The sequence below is a fragment of the Clinocottus analis genome, unplaced genomic scaffold (genome assembly GCF_023055335.1).
Source record: "Clinocottus analis isolate CAN_PGR_092001 unplaced genomic scaffold, fCliAna1.0.p SCAF_11, whole genome shotgun sequence".
NCBI lineage: Eukaryota > Metazoa > Chordata > Actinopteri > Perciformes > Cottidae > Clinocottus > Clinocottus analis.
Window position 1 is genome coordinate 11,140,674 of NW_027175832.1, and position 22,195 is coordinate 11,162,868.

At 41.1% G+C, this 22,195-nt stretch overlaps 1 protein-coding gene across 1 annotated transcript; it reads right to left on the bottom strand.

Annotated features, from left to right (window-relative positions):
• Positions 1 to 8,437: 8,437 nt before the first annotated feature.
• Positions 8,438 to 18,400, bottom strand: cahz (carbonic anhydrase). Its single transcript, XM_068571104.1, has 7 exons — positions 17,873 to 18,400; positions 15,796 to 15,993; positions 14,450 to 14,568; positions 13,694 to 13,786; positions 13,459 to 13,521; positions 13,170 to 13,325; positions 8,438 to 10,365 (listed from the first exon to the last, which is right to left on the bottom strand). The coding sequence occupies exons 1-7, from the start codon at positions 17,904 to 17,906 to the stop codon at positions 10,246 to 10,248; spliced, it is 783 nt and encodes a 260-aa protein (XP_068427205.1). The 5' UTR covers positions 17,907 to 18,400; the 3' UTR covers positions 8,438 to 10,245.
• Positions 18,401 to 22,195: the final 3,795 nt, after the last annotated feature.

Here is a 22,195-nt window from a genome sequence, read left to right on the forward strand (position 1 = left end):
AAGGTGGTCTATTGCTATTAGCACAAGGGTTCCCTCCATTTGAACCTGAAGGAGCTGGTGGAAGTCTGTTGTCAGCTACTGTTGCTGACATAGTCTACAGAAGGTGGAAAATGAAGGATTTTAGACAGTTGTGTATACAGTAATTTCCTTAAACAGCTGGCCACTGTAGTTTAGCAAACATTACTCAGAGGAAACAGTGCAACAATGCTTTTTTATGACCAATTTCAGCACCGCATAGTAACGGTTGATGAGTTCACTGTATTCAATTCAGCTTATTTTGTATTGCCCAAATGTAGCTAATGAAAACTTTCAAAGCTACACATTACTCCAGAACAAAGCAGCAACTGATCTGTGAACACACTGATAAGAGTCTGTACAACCCGATTCACAGACATGTTGCTGCAGGAAAACCACAAAAGGAATTTAAACAGACACGCATTGCTCTTCATACTCGTTTAGACCTGTACTTTGCTTCGGCTTCATCGTTCATACATTGTCTGAATCTACCTGTATTCGCATTGTGTGACACTCCATCCTTCTTTAAAGTGTAACTTCATCCCAAGCTCAAAGCAAGAATTTGCTGCTGTACACATTACAGTTGCCACTGGTGTATTGCAATCAGCCTGCATGTGACATTAGGAAGGTAAGCCGAATCACACGACTTGTTGAAATCACAAACTGGCTGGGTTGTCTTATTTCAGTTTTGGTCGACACTCCAGATATATCCCTTTAATTATTATTATTTTTTAAATAGTTGCTGCACTCACACTGAAAAGTCTTGTGGGTTGCCTAGATGATCGAACCACCGATCCATTGATTTAAGAACGACCCTGCTCTACCGCACAAATGCACCCACAGTTGCCCAGAACAACTGCATAGTGTTAGTGGTTCCGTCTGAACCATCTTATGGCCATTTTACAGTTTAATTAATTAATTAATTTACAGCCAAAGTCAAGCTGCATTCTGTACTTTCAGTGAATAAGGATCCTCATTGCAGAATCATTCATTTGCATTTTGTTGAGGTGAAACCGTTGAGTTACTTTACCTTGTTGAGAACTGCGCTGTGAAAAACAAACAAAGCAACGCACAGAGAGATTGTATGTGAGCAGCCGACACACCTGAGTTTAAGTAGCTGCAGATTAGCCACGGGTGCAGCTGATTGGGAGCCCCAAAGTAGCACTGTGGCCTCCTGCAGTTAGCCGTCACAACACAAGGTGGAGCCAGACTCCTGTCAGACTGCAGAGGTCTCAGCCAGCTCTCATTTGTCTGCATTATATCTGCACAGCTTTGTAACCCATAGCTTATCCACCTGTTCATTAAACAATACAATAGCTTCAATATACAATAAAGCACTAAGAGCACCTATAAAATGTATCTATTATCAGAGCTACCAACTCTCACAGTTTCGCCGTGTGACACACACTTTTGCACGATTTCACACGTTCTCACGCCACACAACACAACGGCCCAATCCTAATCTCTGGTGTAAATATGAATGGGACAGCACTTTACTGCAACATCACGTGACTACATTTTAAATATTGTGTACAGTTGTGTATTTATTTTATTCTTTTCATTCACTGGTTTAAACGTCTTCCTCACAAGATGAGAAGTCATTTTATATTATTGTTTGAACTTTAAAAAGCATATTCAGAAGGAAAATATCCTATCTCCAGTTTGACCTTTGGTAACGAACGAAAAACAATTCAAACAATGGTGCCGAAGGTTACAAAAAACACTGTTATAGATCTTAGTTTAGTTGTGTTGATGTGTTTGGAGTGGTGTGGAATAGAATGTCATTTGAATCCTCAACTCCTTTATTTCTGGTTTCTACAAGTCATTAAGTTACATTTGATAGTAATGAATGACAGTAGACTACAAACAGCTTTACTACTTTCTTATCTCTGTGGAAGTGAGAGAAAGACATACGGTCACCCTTCCACCAACGTTGCAATGCTCCCACTTTATCCTGATGGTTAAGGGACATATGTCCTCATATTGTCTTCATGAGAGACACATAAAATGATTCATGAAGTGACACAAAATGTGAGGCTTGAGATATAAATGTGCATGGTGCTTTTCTCTCTAGGCCGCTAGGAGGCGCCAAATCTCCCCCAACACAAAATTCAAAGCTCAAATGGCTCGAGTGTGCTCTCGTGTAGTGAACTATGTCATTCCATTTGAATGCATTCCTGAGATTAATTCCAATAGAACTATTCCATAGTCTAGATATCCCTGATGGGAACGCGGAAATGTTGAGTACCCCAAAGCTTTACGCGCTATTTAAAATTTAGAAACTGCCGAATACTGACTTGCATATATTGGCAATTTAGCATAATTAGCTTAATCACCTATCAGGACAGTGTCGCAGCAACTGTTGAACCAATATGGACAAAGTCAGAGTGCTTTTTGGGTTTGTTGAGGATGCTGAATCGATTTTTGTCAAATTTAACGTTCAAAAGAAACGACTGTAAAAACCTGAAGTGGCCAAACTTTCATACGTTCCTCAGCTCGTCTCGGCCTCTGAGCTACAACCAACTACATTCTCAGCAACGACACAACGTGCTCATTGTCTATTGCTGCTGGATAGTGGGTCATCTGTCATTAGACAGACAATAAAGGAACCAACGTTCTATTGCATTATCCAAACCGCTTATCCTATTCACGGTCGGGGGTCCTAGAGCCGATCCCAGCTGACATTGGGTGAAGGCAGGATTCACCTGGATAGGTGTCCATTTTATCTCAAAGTTCATATCGAGACAGACAAACATTCATGCTCACATTCACACCTTCAGGCCATTTAGAGTCCAGTTAACCTGAGCTGATGTCTTTGGACAGTGGGAGGAACCCGGAGAACCATGGGGAGAACATGCAAACTCCACACAGAAGGGCCGCCTAGGATTGGGGATTGAACATGGTCCCTCTTGCTTTAAGGTGACAGTGACAGCTACTACACCACCGTGCAGCCCGGGAACCAACATGTCAGTCAAATTCATTTGGAAGAGAATATGCAGGGGAACAGAGGTTTTCTGTGAGGTCAGAATACTGGTCAATGCAACATTTTTTTATTTTTTAAACTTAGTTATATGCCTCTTTTATTGTGTCTCCGTTTTCACTTGATACTTTATGAAAAAGCATCACATGTTTTGACAGTATGTGGGATTGGAATTAGACTTAATGTTGCAAGGTAGCCGTTGCATTGTTCCCCTCATCTCCTGTTTTAAGGCCAGCATGTAGTCCTCATCCTCGCCAGCTTTCAGTGGCACAGGCTTGAAGTCTGTGTTTAGAAACAGCGGGTTGGGCCCCACTCTGGCCTCTGGCATGCTGCCCCTGCTGATGCCTACACCCTCGACGTTGAAGGTAAAGGCACCTATTCCACGACCTTTGCCTGTCGTGACTGCAAGCCTCCTCTGTACTTGGCATAAACATTCAGCTACTCAGTTGTATCTGTTGTTCGGCACATACGTATTCTTTGCAATGCAACATTTTAGCTGTGTTGACCAAAATATGAACTTGAAATACAGAGGTTGAGATAAGTATTAACTACCAGTTTGTTTACTCCCTGTACATCAATGCTACGTCGGTAAGCACTACCTGTGCTAACCGACAGTAACGATGGCCTGCATGACAAAGAGATAAAGCCAGATTTAATTTAAAGTGTTTTCTTTATCAGCCCATCTGTCCATTATAATGTACAGGCTGTTATCTCAACCTTGTGCTAAATTATAATGCAACTTAGCAACATTTGAAACCATCAGAATCCTTGACAAGCAAACATCCAAAAGCCCATTGGGTGACTACCTCTTTCCTTGGCATTTTTTCATGACTTCATGACCTCATTTCCATGGCGCTCAGGAAGCAGTGCTTTGAAAATTACATAATTTATTCATTCTTTGGATTCACTGTGGAACAGAGTGCAGTGTCGACATACAACTTAAGCCAAGAATACGTTACAACTGCTCCAACCTATCACATCTGGGCTTCACTGGAATGCCCAGCGCAATGGCCTTGCCTTCACAAGTCAATTATTGTCTTCACATGGACCCACTGGAGTGCATTATCCTAGCTGGACCCATTCACCACAAGGGAAGGCTTGTCGTCCATGGTAAGTTTTGTGTATGAAACAAAATGTTGCCATAAATATCCCTTGCACTGATTCAAACAGTGGACATTTAACTGCTGATTGGAAGTATGTAAGTAAACAGTAAAACTCACAGCAGTGAGTGGAATAAAATAAGAATATATATATATGTATGTTTATCCTACACATTCGATTCATACAAAGTCTGCTGCTCTTCTCTTCTCATCAGGTCGAAGAAGTCGTAGTGATAAAACAAGTTGATGGACAAACCGTGGCATGGAAAGGCCAACAAATGCATAATGTATCAAGTTCAACCCATCCTGTCTCTCAAGGGAAATCATTTATGAATGTGCATTCATACGCTCCATACATTATACATTGAGATCTGTGGTTTTCACATTAACTGGCAAAATATGACTTATTGACGAAAGAAAGACCACTACGTTCTCAATGATTTGTTGACTAATTACCGAGGAGGAGGAGGCAGCCCAACCAGTTTCTATAATATGCTGTTTCATAGTCTCAAACCAGCGCACATGAAAAGCATGCACCATGACAGGAATGCACAGAACAGTATATGCTGTGAAATGGCATATTCAAGTTTGGTTAAAAAGGAGCGCTCGTGTGGGTGAGGCACTGTCCATAGTGCTGAAATGGAGCAAATGAGATTGATAGACAGTTCTGGGTTTCTTAGCCTGCATTTTATGGTTGTAAATCAGGGAGAGAGAGAGAGAGAGAGAGAGAGAGAGAGAGAGAGAGAGAGAGAGAGAGAGAGAGAGATCCTCCCCCGGCTGAATTTGAGTGGTTATTGTGATTGCTCTGTCAAATGAATTCAAATGAAGGATGCTTTATTTGGGATGACAGATACTTTTGGGGTTTTCGATGTGTTCTGTGACTTTTTCTCTTCCAGGCTCCATCGCATGGCGCTCCTCACGGGTCAGTCTAAGTTTACTGCTGTCTCTACATGGGCATGAAATGCCGTTCCGCAAGCATGGGACATGGTAATTGTCATTATGCTTTCCCATATCATAATTAAGCTGCATGTATCTTTCGGCAAGCCTTAAATGACTCCCATCCCATGCCTCCCCCTTCACCCACCCAATCCTACCTTGGTGTATAGAAATATTCTACAGCCACGAACCCAACAGAATGATCAAGGTGTGGTCACATGACTCTGTTTGTGGATAAACACATTGCTCAGGTCAGCCCGCAAATTGTCCCAATGGAGAGCTGTTTCTACAAACCCCCCTTTTATATTCTATGATACGAACATGCAGTTGTCATGGTTACTGTTGTCACTCGGCCAAGGAGAGAGCGGCATTGTGTATTACTGTGGGACACGGGGGGGTGGGGGGGGGGGGAGGGGCGCCTGTAGCGCCAGAAAGAGGAAGTTGGTGAGGGAACCCTTTTATTACATAATATTTGGAGTTGACACAGAGGATTAGTCATGCAGCTCTCCATCATCGCAGGGCAGAATCTGTAGAGCAGCAGATTAACAAGAAATCGTGTTTGCGATCACAACACGACCCTCACGTTCATAAAGTTCAAACTATCTTCTTCTTTCTTTCCTTTCTGTCCGCCATTGTCTCAAGCTAAAACAGAGGCCTACCCTGTGAAGCAGAGAGCCCATAGAGACCCATCAAACTCCCTTTCATATCCTGACAGCTACACACACACACACACACACGCACACACACACACACACACACACACACACACACACACACACACACACACACACACAGCTTGCCTTTGAAGTGGACATGGCATTGTTAGCCATTTGTGTAGCTCTTTGGTGCCGCCGCAAATTCTGGGTCATCTGTCCTCTCATTAATATCATTTTCCAGATTCATCAGCAGGAGGTGTTGGGGGGCGGAGGGGGGGGGGGGGCATTTAGAAGACAGTATTGCATGTGAGGTGATTACAGAATCATTATTAGCATTTGTATTACCTTAGCAGAAGCTGGAAAAGGGTTAGGCACTTTAAATATAGTAAATAAATACTTGGCAGGTGATTGGATGAACCATCTGTCAATCAAAGTCTTACGTGAGCCAGTCGCACGTGGGCAGAAATCTCCTTAGGTTTAGGCAACAGACCTACTTATAGGAAAAGATCATGTTTTGAGTTAAAATAAACCATTTTTGACAGAGAAATTCCACAGAAAGAGAACAAGTATCAAGATGGTCAGCAGTTTGAAATCGTTGAGCATCGCCCACACAAACATTGTTTGTCACATATACAAAAGAACTGGGGGAGAAACCCAAAACCAAATATTGTTCTTGATTTTTGTCTGTTATATGTCAGACATCCTCTCTCCCGTCCATCACGGCAGTAGATGATAGACTCTGAGAGACTGTCAGAGACTGTTGGATGTTGAACAAAGACTGTCCAGCTAATGGTTGGTGATGATGAAGACTCGCACAAAGGAGTCACAAACAAACAGCCAAACATTGTTATGTAAGACAATCACGAGCCAATATCACTCACCCCGTTCCAAACATTTTGCAAATGATTTATAATTGAGGCTTAGTTAATAAAAATAAATAAATAATTAATACATTATTACAACAAAGCAGCCTCATTCTCCCTTATTAAAAATTTGTAAAACCAGGTCACTTTCTCAAAGGAAATGATGAAACTGAACCAACATAAAGTTGGAAATGTCAGAGGACAACCAAAGTCATGAGGAATGATCCTCTGGAAAACATGAACGTCTGAACCAAATCCCATGGCAAGTCATTCAATGGTGAGAAGTTTCAGTCCAACAGACAGGAAGGCTTTACTTGCATGTCTAACACCATAGACTACCCATAGACTGCATGGATCATCTCATGGTGATATAATCCATTGGTGTGGACTACGGTTTTGAAGCCTGACAGTTCGTCATTTTAGTCTTTTTTTGCCACCAGAAGAGAGTGGAGCTATATTCAACCAAATGCTGAATGAGCCTCTTTTAGGCAACCAAAAGTCACCATTAACTGGTAGCGACCTGTCAATTACACTAGCATACCCTGCTTTATGATACAGGAGGGCTCTACAGCGGGTGATTAAACTCGTCCAGATAATCATTGAAATAATCTTCTGAGCATCAATATTGGTGACAAGAGGAGCCTGAGAAGACCTAAAGACTATTAACACGTATCAGCTGACCACCAGACTTCAGAACAGCTTCTTTCCTCTTTCTAAGAGATCCTTTAAATCCCTACACATATATAGTCAAAATCTACCTAGTGCAATCTGCATTTTGTTGGGCAACCCGATAAAGCAACCTTGTAGTTTACTCCAAATGGAACCATAATTGACAAAATGAACATCATGTTGTAATAAAGATAAGATACACTCATGACATAAACATGTTCAAATACACTTGTCGACAATAGTTACGAAGAAGAAAACCAGATGCGATGAACACAGATGATAAATGATCAAGTCACAATATGTTAGTCTCCATATAATCCTATCATATGACACTACTTGTTGCTATTTTATATTTTGATGGAGGACTAAATGAATGAATATTTGTCCTGATTTAGCCTGCAGATTGTTATTCTGAACCGTCTGCCTGAATGAAACAGACGGATTTCTGGGTTCAGAGTATGTGTTGGGTCGCCTCCCTGAGCAGAGAGGAATGAAGATAGTGATATTCTCTTTCCTTGTGGTCTTCATGGCCAGTGGAGTAAGACGTACAAGCTCAGACTTTACCTGTACTGACAGGTTACCATACCATACTTGTATGCCATATTAAATTCCACTCTCTAAAGTCATTTGACGAAACAGAATCATGAGTTTACTGTAAACACCATCGAGTCTGAGCCTTCAGACAAACTCTGTCGTAGCCTCAGACAAAGGTTTTCAACATGGGCATGCCATGTGAGCGAGCTGTCACTGTGCATACCAAGATATTTATATGAAAAGACCAGATGTACATTGTGAATGTAGACTGGACTCAAAGTCTCAAATGATGAGCGTCACACCACAAAATGTTTCATCTAAGAATTTCACAATGTCATTTTGGGGTTTTTACTCACACCCCTATTTGTATATAATGTGAAGACGTCGGGATTTAGAGTAAAAACTTGAGTTTATAATGATAATAAATAAATAGAGTGAGAAGTAAGGGCCTATTACTCATCGACTTCGATACAATCAGACTTATTTTTGCAATCAGGGGAGTCGCACCCTGATGGCCATTAGAGAGAACGCGGGTTTAAGCCACTTTTCAGACTAAGAGGTTTCCCTTTGGGCTAACTAAACCGTTTTGTGTCTTCTAATTTGAAAAGAAAATTAAGGCTAATATGTGATTAGGAGTTGTGAGAAAAAAAGAACAGACATCTGCAAGTTATGAATATTTATTGATAAAATCATTCTTCTTTAAGGCATAACAGATTTACAAAAAACATGTTTTCCACATATAATTTGACAGCAATTTTCAGTGACACACTTTAAAAAGTTTGCGCTATTTCACTCGGAGAGCTGATTATTTCATTATATTGATATAAAAGCTAAACAAAGGTAACATTTCGCTGGTCTCTATGAATATCTGCCACTGATCTCACTTCAATTAGATGGACTGAAGACTCATTATTAACTGATGTCTGACATTGCTGACGAAGGAATTTAATGACAAATTCTATGACCTATGCCGATACTGCACTGTGAGTTAATATATAGTTATGACTTAATTCTTTCAGTTCTTTCTTTCCAACATACAGCTTTGTCTTACGTGAGTCTTAAAGGCAATGTTTAATGCACTGTGGTGATAGGTAGTTCTGTTGTCATAGTTTCTTTTTAAAATATATATATAAAAAAGGACTGACACTTATTCTGTAGGCTCACTGATACATCGAGGTGAGCCATGACCACAGTAATGCAGACGTCCCAGTGAAGTTCTGGCTACATTTTGCAACAGCAAAAAAAAAGCAACATTTTGCCAAATTGGATGGAAGCCCAACAGAGACAAACAACACTCATTAGTGTGTCATCAGCCAATACCATGTAGGACTGTCTCTCACAACATACTGGAACGTTCCAAAGCATGACCATCATGAGATGATCACACATCTAAAAACCTTCTTGTGTACAAGTCGTGTACATGCCTGTTGATCATCGGTGGCCACAGTGGCCATTGGCAAAGTCAACACTACAAAATGTTACGCATCAAACTCAGCGTAATCACCTTGTCCTGAAGGGACAACATGAGGCACCAATTGAACAATCTGTGTGCCGCACAATTCAAAACACAATAGCAGCAAATCAGCTTCAGGAAGATGTTTCAAACAGGACATTGTCTTTAAATTCAAAATATTCATCTGTATTATTGCTAAACATCCCTTAATGGACTATATCCAAGACTACATCCAAGTTTAATAGGCTAGGTGGTCTTTTGCTCATAAATGTACTAAATAGCACATCATGTCATAATATAGATCTGCCGAAGACGTCTTTCTTTATTTTTGTGCAATATTGCGAACAAAAAGCATTTTACTGTTGATTTAGATTATTGTATTGATTATTTCACATCAATAAGACAAAGTCTAATTTAAACCCAAATCTATTTTGGGTATATGTTGTCTCTCATAAAGCAGACTGTCTTGGCATCTATCAATGTACACTATAAATAAGAAAGTAGCTTAGATTGTTAGTTATACGGTGCCAGAGAGATGGGTTGCATAACAGAGATCAGGTGCCAGAGTGCCTGCCCTTTAGTTAGTTTGTTAGATCATTGGTCCCCTGGTACCTGGGTTCAACCCAGCCACCAAAAAAAGAGTTAACATTGCAAACTAGAGAATACATTGAATTTGTATGTTTCTAAACCAAAAACATTCTTCATGTAGAAACGCCGTGAAGATGTTCATAAGTACGATTCATTCATGTGGTTGCGTTAGCTAACATCAGCTAAGTTATGCTTCTAAAGTGTCAAAGCTTATAAGTGCCTCAAAGTTCTTGAATTCAAGAGACATCCAGTTAGTCTATGGCGTAGTATATGTAAGGAGAAAGTATTGCATTCTACTTTTCAAGTTGATGTCATTATCTCTAATAAAAGCTTAGTAATAGCAGCTGAAGAAAAAATGGGAAAGGATGTGAAAATGGGAGTAGGAGGTTCGGTACACGGAAGGACGGATAAACAAAAGGGGTTGAGTAAGCCACGTAGGTGGAGCATGGATTCATTTGAAGGAGGCGCGAACTTGGCGACCCTTCAGAGCCTGACAGGGACGGTAGTTGTCCACCATGCAGCACGGAGCTTCTCCATCGCCAGTGAAGAGGAGGCCGCGGAACTTGGCCATCTAAGAAAAGATGAGGAAAGAGGAGGTTAATTATTATCCGCTGCAATTCAAAACATGCATGACCTGAAGTACCACATGTGTGGTTTCTAAATGAGTGTAAATGCAACAGCAGATGCTCTGGAGCTGCATTCGTGCCTGAGGAGCAGAAATGATGATTCAGCAGGATGATTTTCCATGCGCTCGCATCACGTGCATGAACGAGGTTTCTCATGTGCACAACTTCATCCTCTCATTAAAGTCCACAGCCGGGCTGAGGCTCTGCGCCGGTGCAATTTTGTTTTTTCGCGGTTAAGTTAGCGATACGTTTGTCAGCAACATCTCGGTGAGCTCTTAAAGAAACATAGCTAACGTGTGAGCGTGTGTTGTGTTTACTGACGTTAAAGAGGAATACATCCTGGACCTACGACCAGCCACTGCTCTGCTTGTACACTAATATATTTTATCCAACACGTCCAACACGTGCAACACCTGCCGTTCAATCCGGAAAACATATTTTCAGTGCCTGCAGAATCAATTCTCTAATGTAGATAGACACAGAGTGTGTGTTGCTTAGGAACCAGAAGGAATAAACATTCCCATGAGCTTATATATCCTCAGTTGACCAAATCAGAGTGCACTTTGGTGCATAGGAAAAAACAGGCAGTGTTCACTCCTTTTCTGTATATTTGGGTATCTGGAGCGCCTTCCAACCTTCAAATGCTGACATAAGACAGTTATTTTAGAACTACCTTTGCAAAGGTGCACCATATTTTTGTCAAGCCAATCAGAGCAGACAGGGGATACTTCCTGGATGGGGTGGGGGTCTTAAAGAGACAAGCGCACAAACGGAGCGCTTCAGACAGAGGGACAACATTGTTATTTAAAGAGGTGTATTCAAACATACAATATGATACAAACTATGTGTTGTTTGAACATCAAAGCGTGTGAACTTCCCAGAAACTCCAAATACAAATAAGAACCTGAAAATGAACATGACGTGTTCCCTTTAAATAAGAAATGTGGAATTTAATGCAATAATCCGCCTCACTGCTGGTTCGTCTTTAATCCGGTGTTAATACAGAGCAGCCATCCTCACGACCTCCTGCTGGGGCTGTTATCTCACACGTACATATGGTGGGGCAAAATGCCGCCCTGCTGACGTCGAAGCTAGTCCCACATCGGACATAGCAGCATTACGATGTTGAAGGAAATCCCCCCCACAGTTGAAAAACGCTTCACTTACCCCTTATACACAAAGCCAAATCCCTGAGCTGCTGGTAACAAGTGCACATGTAAAGGGGAATGGTGAGAGTAAAGCGTGCCTGTGTGTGTATGTGTGTGTGTGTGTGTGTGTGTGTGTGTGTGTGTGTGTGTGTGTGTGTGTGTGTGTGTGTGTGTGTGTGTGAAACAATGAAAGCAGCAGTGTGGTGAAAACAACTGCTCCTCAGGGAGCCATTTGGCCTTTAGCAAGCTGGTGAGCCCCGATTAATTGTCCCTCAGCAGGCTCACATCTCATCGTGAAACATCCATCTATGTATGTAGGTAAAGCAAGAGGGTTTCATGTCGTATGGAGGTATAAGGTGTTAGTCATGTTCAAGAGGTGAGTGCAAACTGCTCAGAGGAGATACAGGCAGTGTGTGTAATCTAAGAGGAACAGAAGGCCCTGAAGGGTCAGACCCACCCTGCTGTAAAGCCTGATATGGCTCCTCCCGCCCCTTCACAGGGTTTGGACCAGCATTCTGTGGTTCCTTAAAACTAATGAGTTGATTAGCAAATCAAAGTCTGAAGTGTGCATGAAGCTATTTGGAAATAACTTCCTACTTCTCCCTCTCTTTACTCTGCAGTAATCGACTGGCTCTTTCTTTTGATTCCTCCGGCTCCCTGAGGCTCGACACTTCACGCTCTTCCAGTTTCCCCCGGAGAGCCCAGCAGCAGTCCCTCCTGACTCCATGATCAAAACAAGCAGCATGTCCAGCCCACATGCCAGCAGGTGGGCTGCCAAGAGAGATGTCTGTGTTTAGGACAGACACAAATACACACAGGATATTGTGTGCACATTCACGCACACAGACACATGCACTTTATACTTGCACTGAAACACCCAGAACCGTATAACCTTCTGTATTTGAATCCTATCCAGTATGAGATCCAGTCAGTCTGTAATTCAGTTCCGTTGTTTTCATGTTTGGCCTCAAACTAAACTGCAATGCATGTGTTACTTTATTCTGTTATACAAGCGCACTGTGGAGGACTAAACATAACATAACTAACATGTAATATAATAAATAATGTATTTTCACATTTGTTTATCTCCCAATTTATTCATTTTTGGTATGTTTTAATCCTCTGTACTCATGAAAGTAAATACATTTTACTTTATTGAGTATAAATTCATGTATTAGCCCGGTGCGCCTTGCTATCTCTGCTGCTATTAAACATTTATGTATGTTACTCTTTATGTTTTGTGTATGTCCTTGTAATACTGCAACCACCAAAATGCTCAAAGTAACCTTTGTTTGATGATTGAGGCTATTATTTCTTTAATTCTTTCAGTATTATTTTATATATTTATGCATTGAGTTGTTCATTTATTGATTCCTCGAATAGAATGCCACCTTCTGTCCTCCATACAGACATGCAGAGAAGTAGCAGCAGCTTCTGAGAATGTACACAAACAAAACTCATATAGAATGAAGGATAGCTATCGTGCACAATTACTGTCATTAAATATAAGTATATCAATAGTCAAAATGTGTAACTTCACATGTGGAATAATACATTTATATTTGATGAAGGTAAAGCGAGAGAGGAGCAAAGTTCCATACTTGTGCAGGGCTGACACTGATTGGCTCCTTGAGAACGATCCAGGAGACGCTCTCAAACAGAGGAGGCGTGGTCAGAGAGCCGTCATAGGTCCAATAATCCAGAGAACCAGGGAGCAGGGTCTTCGCGTCAAAGTTAGCAAAGGTAGTCTGCTTTCCCTGCAGTGGTCCAGAATCATGGAAAAGAAGTCAGAGAAGGAAGGCCATTGTTTCGCCTTGGTAATCTTGACTAATTTGTTTTCCAAGCATATACGTAGCTGGGCATAGACAGTATTTGCACATTTATCCTTACCTTAGTCTTAATAGCATCCAAGGCATCCAGAACTTTCTGAAGCCTGGGGTTGGCAGCACCAATCTGGAACATAGACACACACGTTTGTAATTATAATACTTAAATACAGCGTTCGTTATTTGGCTTTTCTCTTTACCATCAAAGTCCCTTGGAGGGCATGAATGCTTAAACATGGTTTCCTTGGAGTGCAGTCACAGACTGATGTGTTGCCAGTGATGGACCACTGAAGACTCACCTTGAGAAAGACCCCAACCACCGCCAGTCCATCAGGCTGACTGGCTGACTCTCCAAAGCTCGGGTACTTGGTGTTCCAGTGCACCAGGTGAAGCTAACAAGAGAAAGATAAGTTTGACTTTTAGCAGGCAGCAACCTCCGGTTCTGAAAAGTGAAGCCAATGCGGAAGTGTTTCTACTTCTCTCTTGATTCAAGAAACCTTGTAAACATGAGTTTATTCTCATGTTAAGGCAGCAAAGCTATCATCACTTGGGTTAAGATTAAGTTTGTCACCTAATGTCAGCATCGTGGTCTTTGTTGCGTAAGTTAAGTGCTTTCCGCAACGTACTGACTTGAAATAGCTCAACGTTGACTTTTGGTTTCACACGGGACATGGACAAAGGCCACCTAGGTGAAAGTCATGTGTTTGGTTAAGTACATTTGTTATGTAACTTCCGTTATGCAGCCCACGTCAAATACTTACTTTACTTCAAATAAGTCAAGGCTGACTTTTCGATTCAAACGGGACATGTCTAAGTTTAAGTACATTTGTTGCATAACTTCGTTCATGTGGCTTATGTAAATTTAGTGACATTTTCTGAAAGGTCCAAAAAGGTAATACACAGACGTGTATTAACGGAAGTTACTTCATATGTATTTGACCGAGATTCTTGAATAAGATAAGAGAGTACCACCATTAACACCCCAGGACGTAGCCGTTTACCCCCGTACATGTCACTGTGTGAGTTGTTAGCAGAAGACACAGGGGCCTCAGTACCTCACACGGGAACTTGATGCCGTTGACGGTGTGTTCGGAGCCTCTGTCATCACTGGCTCCCCAGTGGAAATGAAACTGCTTCAAGCGGTACACTCCAGAAATAGGACCTCCAATCAGGGCTGGTGAGGGAAAAATAACTGAATCATTAGAGAAAGACACACTGAGGGAAAGAGAGACTTAACATCAACACTCAGCTCCTCAGCAACATGCACATGGTCACAGTCAGTGATGGCGGTCTGTGGCTTTGGTTTAATAATGTCCTATTACTTCTACTTCTGTATATTACATTGGAATGCTTTCATTGTTTCTGTTTTATTCCAACTGTTTGGCGTGTGTTCTTGTGGTCCTGTTCATCAAAGCAATCAGCATAGTTTTATAAAGTCTCTCATTCAGAGGTGAAAAAATGAAATAGTGTATTTCATTTATTTAAAACATAAACATCCTGATTTGTGAAACATCTCTTTCAAGACGTCATCGATCAGTGAAAAATGGGACGTCTTTTTGAGGGGGGCAGTCCACTGACAGGTAAAGGTCGGTTAAGGTCATGGTTAGTATACTTAGCCTGTGAAAACATTTGTATGCTATATTCAGTAGCACTGTAGGAGAAGGTAATCCAACCCAGAGCACCTCATTAATAGGACAAGCACACTACTTGGTCATGTTGAGGCTGTGGCTCAGGGTAAGGCGGGTCCTTGTGACTCAGGGCGTTACACAGCAGCGCACTGCACTGCATGGCAAACGCAGAATCCAATTTCATGAATGAATGAACTTATTTTTTCATGTGAATATCGAAATTAAGTACACTTAGAAAGACCAGGAAATAACAGAAACAAATATTAAATATATATAAATATATATATGCACTGTCAGATGAAAGTTGCATAAACAGTGTCAGTGCAGCAGGGTGAGGTGATGGCGATGTCCTGCTGACCAACAGATATGCTCTTATCTGTCACAGTATACACGGCAGGGTGGAGGTCCACAGCAGACACACAGATAACGTTTACTGTTTACTGTATACTCTAATGCTGTAATGCTGTAAATACTGTAAATACTTTAATACTACTGGGGAAGAGTTGATCATGTGGTTTTACTCCGATGCAGTTTATGTTTCCTTTCAGATCAGTATTGACATAATATCTTGTAAACAAGCTTAGGAATAGTGTTGGATTTCAATTGGAATCACATTTATTTTTAGTTTAGAGAGTATTATTTAAATGGTGTTCATTGTATTATCAACCCAAGATCTTCCTCATTTCAGTGTTTTGGTTCATTACGTAACAAACAGAAATGAAGTAAGTACATGATGTAACGGTCTTATAGCAGCAGGAGTGGGCTGTGCTTACTGGAGCTGTCTGTGTCATCCGCATAGTCCACCTGGAAGGAGTGTCCGTTGTTAAGGATGCCTTTGGAGTTGGAGGGGTCGTACTTGATTTTCAGAGCCTTCAGAGTGGGGTCAAATTTGGCCTCCTTAGGGACAATGTTGATGGGAGACTGTCTGGGCCCATTTGCTATCGGGCAATCTTCTCCCCATTTGTCAGGTCCTGCAAAGATTCCAATGTTCAATATTAAATTAGTACATGTTAGTATAAGTGGTATATATATATATATATATATATATATATATATATATATATATGTATATATATATATATATATATATATATATATATATATATATATATATATATATATATATATGTGTGTGTGTGTGTGTGTGTGTGTGTGTGTGTGTGTGTGTGTGTGTACCAGAAGTTTACATACACTGTGCAAAAAGACACATAACTATTTTTTTCTCACTGTCTGAACTAATTCAGCAGACTAAACCTGTTCTGTTCCAGTTCTTATGCTCCACAAGTCTGGTTCATCCTTGGGTGCAATTTCCAGAGGCTTGAAATTGCCACGTTCATCTGTGCAAACGATTATACGCAAGTATAAGCATCATGAGAATGTCCACCCATCACACCGCTCAGGAGACGGGCTCTGTGTCCCAGAGATGAACGTATTTTGATCTGACATTGTGCAAATCAACCCCAGAACAAAAGCTAAAGACCTTGTGAAGATGATGGCTGAAGCTGGTAATAAATTGTCTTTATCCACAGTAAAACGAGTCCCGCACCGACATGGGCTGAAAGGCTACTCAGCACGAAAAGAAGCCATGACTCCTGAAGAAACATAAAAAAAGCCATACTACAGTTTGCAAAAAGACACCAAGACAAAGATCTTAACTTTTGGAGACATGTCCTGTGGTCTGATGAAACTAAAGTGGAGCTGTTTGGCCATAATGACCACTGTTACATTTGGAGAAAAAAGGGGGAAGCTTGTAGACCTGAAAACACCATCCCAGCTGTGAAGCATGGAGGTGGCAGCATCATGCTGTGGGGCTGTTTTGCTGCAGCAGGACCTGGAGCTCTTCATAAAATAGACGGCATGTGCGAGTGAGGCGGCCAACAAACCTGACTCAGTTACACCAGTTCTGTCAGGAGGAATGGGCCAGAATTCCAGCAGAGTATTGTAAGAAGCTTGTGAAAGGATACCCGAAACGTTTGACCCAAGTCATGCAGTTCAAAGGCAATGCTACTAAATACTAGGGAAATGTATGTCAACTTTTGACCTTGAAAAAAGTCATATAAAATTCTCTAAAGTATTCTCTCCCTCCCATTATTGTGGTATTTAGCAAAAATAAATAATTAAATAAAGTTATCCTAACTGCCGTGAAACAGAAGAGGTTTGGTCTGAATTAGCTTCAGACAGTGAGAAAACATTAGAGTTATGTGTCTTTTTGCATAGTGTATGTAAACTTCTGGTTTTAACTATATGGGACTGGGTAAGATACCGTAGACAGATTCTATCCAACATGAGAACATTTTCACGAGAAGGTCAGAAGCATTCATTTCACATTGAAGTTGTATCGGCTGAATAAAATAACTCATATTCTGTATATATATATATATATATATATATATATATATATATATATATATATATATATATATATATATATATATATATAAAGTTTTTATTTGAAGAACCTAAATATCACACTGCTGCTGAGTAAAGTTGAGAAGGTGTTTCTAAAGTACAAATACAGAATAAAAAAAGACTTCAAGTATTGAATATGCATGCAATATTTCAGCATGATTTTGTAGCAGTGCAATTTAAGCAAATGTGAGTAAATCATAAATAGACAGTAAATGTAACCACTTCTAATTAAGCATAAGTAAGAATATAATTAATAGCTATGTTCAGAGATGAAAGCTAATTATTAATTATTAAAAATGTTTCTGCATTAATTTGTTGTGGCCAGTCATGTTAATTATATGGTGAAACTCAAACTCTCAGCACATACTGCCTGCACACCGAGCTGAGAGTCAACCTGTTACATGCAAAGCTGCCATCCGATGCACGCGCACGAATCCTCACCGTTAGTCGGTCCGTATCCCCACGCGTGAGCCATGGCTGCTACCCGCTGTGTGCTGTTCTGGTGACACGAAACAACGATTAATCCTGGGTCAGGTCGTGAGAAGGCTGATGATGGATGATGAGGATGATGACCCGCTGCTCGGCTTTATATACGTAGGCTCACACCGGGTGGGTGGGTTTGGCTTTTCGTTCCTCCAGCGGGCTGGGCCATCAGGAGACGCGATGGAGGTGTCCTCCTCTCCTCTCCTCTCCTCTCCTCTCCTCTCCTCTCCTCTCCTCTCTTCCCCTCTCCTTTCCTCTCCTCTCCTCTCTTCTCCTCTCTTCTCCTCTCCTCTCCTCCCCCGTTGTTTCGAAATATTCGGAGGCAGATTGTTGAAGGGATGCGTCTTTTTATTTCCTCATCCCGGAGTTTCTCTGCGCATGCATCGCATCCATCCTTCAGCGCCCGCCTGGCCTTGCTGCTCTCAGCTGTTCCAGGATCAGCGCAGGATCAGCGTCTGGAGCGGCGCCGCGTGGGGATGATAGACGCTCCAGCGGATTGCAACACAATATCCTGAGGTCGACGTCTTTCTTTTTACCTCTTGCCAGCCGTCTTCGGCCCCGGTTATCCTCGCGGTGCTGCTGAAGGCTGCACGCAGCACGGGATGTACGTGCCTGCGGCTCTGCAGGGCCGGATGATAGGCTTTGGAGCCTGATGGAGAATACTGCCCCCACCCCACCACCATCCCACTACCACAGTTTCGTTGGTTGTTATTCATTCAACCTGCAGAACATTTTAAGAGTTACAACCTTATACATGCAATATGTTAATTAAGGTTTAGCATTTACATTTGTTGTATTGTCATTGTCCCAACAGGGCCCAACAACGAAATTATTGTACTACAGAACAGCACACAAAAACACACAAAAAACAATATAATGGGGAGGAAGAGCTAAAGAGTACCACAGCCTGTAAAAAAGCCGCTACTTCTGTATCTCATGGCAGACTTGAGCGCTACACGGCTCCTTTTCTCCTCATATCTTGATGCTCATGATACTAATAATGTTACCGACTTGTAACCACTTTAGGCAAAAAACAATTTATAATATGAAGAATGCCAACATGATCATCAGCTGCAACAGCGACTCAGGTCAGTCGGTGTGTGAGTCCTTGTGGCACATTGTGGTCCTGGAGACACCGGTACCACAGTATAAGTATCACAGGAGGTTTGGACTATTCCGCCAGCTGTTTGCATTTCTGTCTGTCTTGTGAAATTAGGACTGAGCTCGACGAAGGGTGAAGGAAGTAAAAACATACACTTTTTAAAATTCTTCCCCATGTTGACCTGCACCCCCATCCCCTCTCTCCCTCAAATACAACATAAAAAACATATCTAACAATCATATGTTTTGAGTTCACATGGTAGCCTCTTCACATGTTTGTGTCCAACAAATGGCATGTGCTTGCAGTTTACGTATATTTTTCATATTCGATGTATCACGTCTGAAATAATCACTTGAAGGCGGTGGCTCAGGGGGTAAGTGGTGCGGGCAATTATTCAGACATTAAACCCCAAGTTGGGGTGTTTATATGGGGTCAGTACAGTCACCATTGAATTGATCACTACTTCTGCTTCATCCTTGGAGTGGAAGTCCCACAAACGTCGGAACATCAAACTCCATCGTGTCTGGAGGGCCGCTACCAGCGGCGGACCACCAGCAGTTTGATTCAGCAGAAGCAAGAAGGCAGTGAGTAAGTCCCGGAGATAAGCCACACCCCCTTTCCAGTGCAAATGAAGCCACATCATACCTATCTGGGCGTAGCTGTAGTGTCACAGCTAACCAAATAAGGTCTGAGTCATCAGATCTGTTGTATGGAGTCCCTCAAAGTTCTGTTTTGGGTCCTGTATTATTCTTGTCGTATTTGATTTCCTTGGGAAAAGAAATCCAGAAATGTTTTGATATTTCGTACCACATATTTGCTGATGATATACAGCTTAACCGCTCTTTTAAGCCGACTGAGCTCCAGAGGCTAAATTCCTTAGTTCATTACTTGGTGGAGATAAAACAATGGCTAAGTGATAACACCTTGCAGCTAAATTTGGATAAAACAGAAACACTGGTTATTGCCAGATCCCTGATGACTCAATTCAGCTGAGGAAAATCTTCAAACTTCGGAAAATGGTGTCACAAAATGATTTGGAGCTGATCAGTCATGCATTTGTATCTTTGCGTTTAGACTACTGTAATAGTTTGTTTTCATGTCTAAAAAAGAAAGAGCTGTCTCGTCTGCAGTTAGTGCAAAACTCTGCAGCGAGAATTTTGACCCGCTCTAATGGGAGGACACACATCTCCCCTATTTTTAAAGCTCTTCATTGGCTGCTAGTTTCCTCTAGGGTCAATTTTAAAATTCTGGTTTATCTTTCATAGCTTTGCATGGTCAGGCTCCACCTTACATCAGTGATCTGATCCATCCTTACACCTCCACTCGGGCTTTGAGGTATGTGGATCAGAATCTTCTGATGGTTCCACGCACTCCTTTCCAGACCAGAGGAGACCGATCTTTCCAGGCTGTTGCTTCCAGGCTTCGGAACGATCTTCCGCTCTCTCTGCCTTCGATGGAGTCTTTCGACTCCTTCAAAAGGCAATGTAATTTTTTTTCTTTGTTCAGGCTTTTGCTTAATTGTCTTAGGGCTGCTATAAATGTCTTGGCCTTTTTTAATTTAAATTTGTATTTACTAATTAACTGTGTATTGTTTTGTTGTAATTATAAAGCGCTTCGTGACCCTGGTCTGTGAAAGGCGCTGTACAAATAAAGCTTGCTTACTTACTTACTTACTTACTTACTTACTTACTTACTTACTTACTTACTTACTTACGTGGGATGGAAAGGGGGGGAGCTGTGCTCATGTGATTGGCCGAAAATGAGGGCGACACCTGATTGGCCCGATTGCTCCATGTTGAAAAAAATGCAAGTTCGGCAGGAAAGTCTCAAAAAGCCAACCGACAAACGTGAATCCATTCACATACAAATACAGTCCGATCCACAAATAAATATATACAAATCCACAAACAAATTGAAAAATAAACACCCAAATACACACAAATGCAGAAATATATTTGTGATATTTTTTACATTTATATAAATCCTTGGAAGGTATTTGTAAGTCATTCTGTGTGCATTTGTAAATCAAATATATTTGTGAATTGTTCTGTGCGTGTTTGTTATTATTGAGACTATACTGACCCTATATCTTTACAGCAGCCCAGTGGATGTATTAAAGATCAAAGGTAATGTATGAATAGGCTGCCATGTATGTGACAACTGAAATTATGTAAACAAATCATACCAGTCGAAGATAAAGAATTACCACTTTATAATAACTACACGCTATTTAGCAGTTTAGCTTGAGTAAACACTGAATTCATCATTTATAAAGCAACATTTCAACATTAACATCAAGTCTTAACTCTTTAGTAGGCAATTCATAAACACAGTTATAAATGTGTTATTTTGTCATACTTCATAAATGATGGATTCCTCATTTGAAATTAAGTAAAATATATTCCTAACCCATTATTAAGGATTTTATAGTTAAAAATAGACACAACATAAAGTGATGAAGAACATTATTACGGTGATGATGGGGCAATGCCTTTCATTGGATTGAGTGTTGAGTAAGTTTCATAGTTTGTTCATTTTGATGTGCAATGTCAGATGAAAGTTATAAAAGGCAGTGCCAGTGCAGCCAGGTGAGGTGGTGACCTCCAGATACGCTATTATCTGCCACAGTACACACAGCAGGGTGGAGGCCCAGAGCAGACACACAGATAACGTTTACTGTATACTGTAATGCTGTAAATACTGTGGTTGTGTAATAATGTAATACTGTAATGCTATAAATACTGTAGTACTGTAACAATGTAATACTGTAATGCTGTAAATACTGTAGTACTATAATAATTTAATGCTGTAAATATTGTAGTACTGTAATAATGTAATACTGTAATGCTGTAAATACTGTAGACTGTCCTACTGGAATACTTTACTGGAATACTGTGAATACTGTAGTAGTGTTCAACTGTAATATAATATTGTAATAGTGTAATGCTACCATACTGTTACTGGATCATCATGTGTTCAGCATCAGAGTTTCTCATCATGACTTGTCACTTGTCGTAAGGAGGAAATCAGCTGCTACTCAGCTACATGTTGCAGACCAGGAAGCATCAGCTCCACTTTCTCTTTTCATCACATCAGGTTTGTTCAAAGTCCCTCTGGGTGGATCGGTCCGCTCTTTGGCTCTACCTTGTGGTAGCTTAAAGATTTTCAATACAGCAGAG

Excerpts from the sequence above, each read along its gene's own strand:
- cahz (XM_068571104.1), bottom strand. The coding sequence starts at position 17,906 with ATGGCTCACGCGTGGGGATACGGACCGACTAACG. Across the intron at positions 13,522-13,693 it reads TGGTTGGGGTCTTTCTCAAG|ATTGGTGCTGCCAACCCCAG; the intron begins GTGAGTCTTCAG and ends TCTATGTTCCAG. Across the intron at positions 13,326-13,458 it reads TGGATGCTATTAAGACTAAG|GGAAAGCAGACTACCTTTGC; the intron begins GTAAGGATAAAT and ends GGACCACTGCAG.